The sequence below is a fragment of the Benincasa hispida genome, chromosome 4 (genome assembly GCF_027475165.1).
Source record: "Benincasa hispida cultivar pf3 chromosome 4, pf3_genome.v1.1, whole genome shotgun sequence".
NCBI classification, from domain to species: domain Eukaryota; kingdom Viridiplantae; phylum Streptophyta; class Magnoliopsida; order Cucurbitales; family Cucurbitaceae; genus Benincasa; species Benincasa hispida.
Window position 1 is genome coordinate 15,168,103 of NC_143481.1, and position 3,264 is coordinate 15,171,366.

Sequence of the window (3,264 nt, forward strand, 5' to 3'; positions counted from 1 at the left end):
ATTTTAATACTTATTTATATTATTTTAATATTATATTTTATTGACATCTATGTTCTCGTCGTGCTTCTCAAATCCACAGCACTTTTGTAATTTTATTTAGATTTCTACTAGAATCTATTAAAAATCTAACTCCAAACCACATAAATAAAAATGGTTCATATTATTAACTCAAAATAGTAAAATCATCTCTTCTGAAATCCTTCTAAAATAACAATAAAAATTATATTATAACTCTTCCAAGTAGGATTTAGAGAAAAGTGGAAAGGAGAAGATTAAAAAAAAAAAGTAATCATTTTTAATTTTGATTTATACAAATTTCTCAAAATCTCTCTCTCTCTCTCTCTCTCTCTTTTTGTGAAGCGTCCGATGGGGGGAAAATCCAACGGTGAATGTTAGTATTGAAATACGCAGTTCTCGTAGAAGAGTCTAGCTTAGATTTGGGAACAAGAGCCGACCCCTTTCGACCGAGAAGCCGTCATCTTCATCATATTCGCCTGAGGCATTCGATAGCCGCGTTTGAAGAAGATTTAGGATTGCCATGGGGAAGCAACCGGTTCGGATGAAGGCTGTGATCTACGCTTTATCGCCGTTCCAGCAGAAGATCATGACCGGGTTATGGAACGACTTGCCCGGCAAGATTCACCATAAGATCTCCGAGAACTGGATCAGTGCCGCCCTTCTAATTACCCCCGTAGTCGGCACCTACACGTATTTTTTTTTTTTTTATCTCCTTGTTCATTTCCTTATTTTCCTTATTTTTGAAATTTCGATTTTAGGGTTTGTTTGTCGATGGTTTCCTCCTTTCATATTTCAAACTATTATCATTAAAAAAAAAAAGGGAAAAAGAACAATCCGGTCATCATTGGTTTCTCGATGAGCTTGAAGGTTTGTCTTTCGATAACACCTGGTTGGGTCCAATATAGATGAGATTTTATATCTTAATCAGATTCAAAGTGGAAATGCATAATTTCACTGACGTGGAATTCTTGTCATGATTTGGTCTTTTCTGGACCAGCCTTAAGATCGTAGGTGAAATATTTCCCCCAAAGCCATTATATTTGAAATATTCGCATATACGAATTTCACCTGGAACTGAGGGCAAATATTTTGATAGATTTCATCTTATTGCGCATAGTGGTTTCAGGTTGGATTGATTAATCTTTGGAATGGAATAGAAAGCTCTGTGGTTTTTGTTTTTGTTTTTTTTAATTTTATTAAAAGTATAGGCGTTGCTTCACTTGACTGAAATTGTTCCTAGGTCATGTCAATCAGATCTTTAATCACCCTTCCCCTATAGTTTTAATTGCGATGTTTTAGGATGGATGATCCTTTGACGGATACCTTTATGATTAATGACCTGCCTCCACAATAACATTTTGCTTGCGTCGAAGCTCACTAACAGTTCTATAAGTATAGTGCTAGGGATGCTCATGTTTGTCATAACCCTAATATGATGGTCATTTCTATCGCGATGTTCATTTTTCTAGTTGTTCTTTTTCATGAACATTGCGGTGGAATGGAGAAAAATGAAAAAAAAAAAATAAAGATTGCGGTAGAGATGACAATCACATTGGGGCTAAGATATACACGACGATCCCTAATGCAATATGTTATAAAATACATAGTAGTGCTCTATGATGTGTTTGTGAGGAGCAGGTCATTAATCATTTAAGGGACTGAAAAAGGAACATCCGAAGAAAAAAGAAAAAAAAAGCACTTTAATTGCTATATTCTGTCTTTAATTCATGCATTTTACCATTAAAGAGCAAAATTAGTTCTGTAGCGCATAGGGTGGAAGTTATAATTTTTTCGATAAATTATAGATTAGACATTAAGAGTTACCCTCCCCTCATATATTATAGAATATACTCTTTCATTATATCGATGAATAGTCTTGTTTCCATTAAAAAAAATAAAAGAATAGATCCAGTTAAGAGGTTTAAAAGACAATAAAAAATTAATATTGGATGATAATGTGATGACTAATTCATGCTTTGTATTATTGTTATTTAAGTGAGACGTAAGAATAACATTTTTGTAGTAGAATGATGAAATGACTATTATCATGCCTGAGAAAACTTCGTATTTAAGTATTTTTGAGCTCTAGATGGGAATGAGCACAACCATAACAATGCTCGTTTTCTAACAACTTTCTGGGAAGATTTTTACCTTCACCTTTCTTAATTTTAAAAATAGAAATTAGAAAAACTAAATGAATATCAAACAGAGTCTAAAGTTTTTCTTTTTCTTTGAAGTGTGCATGATGCATCAATATGTAAAAAGTGTATCATGCAGTGTTAGCATTAGACAAGACCTAATTCTTATTCATGTTGTGTTTTCCTTTTTTCCCCCTTCTCTGAAGTTTGATTGAAGTATCGTTTGCATATACATGTATAAGATAAATGACCTGTATTAGTTGATTGATTGGTGGAAAATGACACTATGGTTGATGAACATGTGGAAGTATATCCTTTTGTAAACTTTTTTTCCCCTGTGGTTCTTAATGTTGATCTCCCACGCATTAAAGGCATCATGTGTGCAAATGGATGCAGGTACGCACAGCAGTACAAGGAGAATGAAAAGTTGTCTCACAGGTACTGAGCGGCCCTGGTCCCTGGGTACGCCATCCATCATCTACCTTGAAGAACTTTTGAACTTACGGTTTTTTCGCAAATGGAGCTCTGATTTCTTAGACTATGAGAATGTGCTTTTATTTTGAGGAACATTTTCTTGCTTGTTTGCTGGAATAAATTACAACAAATTTTTTGTCTTGTGATTACTATTATAAAACGATCAGTGTTACATGCATTGGAATGGTGCGCTCCTCCTGCAGAGTGGAGACTTCTCAAAATCACCCAAACTTTGGACTCCGATTATATTCCATGATATCAGAGTATGACTAAAGCCACCCTATTAATCTCTTCTCCCTTTTCTATTTCTCGTAATCATTAACTTCATCCTCTCTATTGTTTTCCTAATTCGTGAAAATCGATACACTGGCATAGCATACGGATGGAAGAGATCCAATGAGAGCATTGATTTTTTGTTGAAGGGTTATTGGTTGGATGTCATTTCGGAAGAGTGAGAATCATGAGAGTGACATCCAATCTCATATTTTTATATGGGCCTTCTAGGTGATACCGGTTCGGTTTGGTTGGTTTTGAGCTAATCAAGAAGTCGATTAAATTAAACCAATAGTTTTACAAAGAAGGATTTAAGAGCACAATCAATATAGATTAGTTGTTTTTGTTTTCTTTCGAGTTT

General features: G+C 34.4%; 1 protein-coding gene across 1 annotated transcript; it reads left to right on the plus strand.

Annotated features, from left to right (window-relative positions):
* Positions 1 to 309: 309 nt before the first annotated feature.
* Positions 310 to 2,851, plus strand: LOC120076762 (cytochrome b-c1 complex subunit 8-1, mitochondrial-like). Its single transcript, XM_039030664.2, has 2 exons — positions 310 to 708; positions 2,553 to 2,851. The coding sequence occupies exons 1-2, from the start codon at positions 539 to 541 to the stop codon at positions 2,599 to 2,601; spliced, it is 219 nt and encodes a 72-aa protein (XP_038886592.1). The 5' UTR covers positions 310 to 538; the 3' UTR covers positions 2,602 to 2,851.
* The last annotated feature ends 413 nt before the right edge of the window (positions 2,852 to 3,264 follow it).

What these genes read in the sequence shown, in the direction of transcription:
- LOC120076762 (XM_039030664.2), top strand. Translation starts at nt 539, where the DNA reads ATGGGGAAGCAACCGGTTCGGATGAAGGCTGTGATCTACGCTTTATCG. An exon ending in CCCGTAGTCGGCACCTACAC is followed by an intron (nt 709 to 2,552) that starts GTATTTTTTTTT and finishes AAATGGATGCAG; the next exon opens with GTACGCACAGCAGTACAAGG.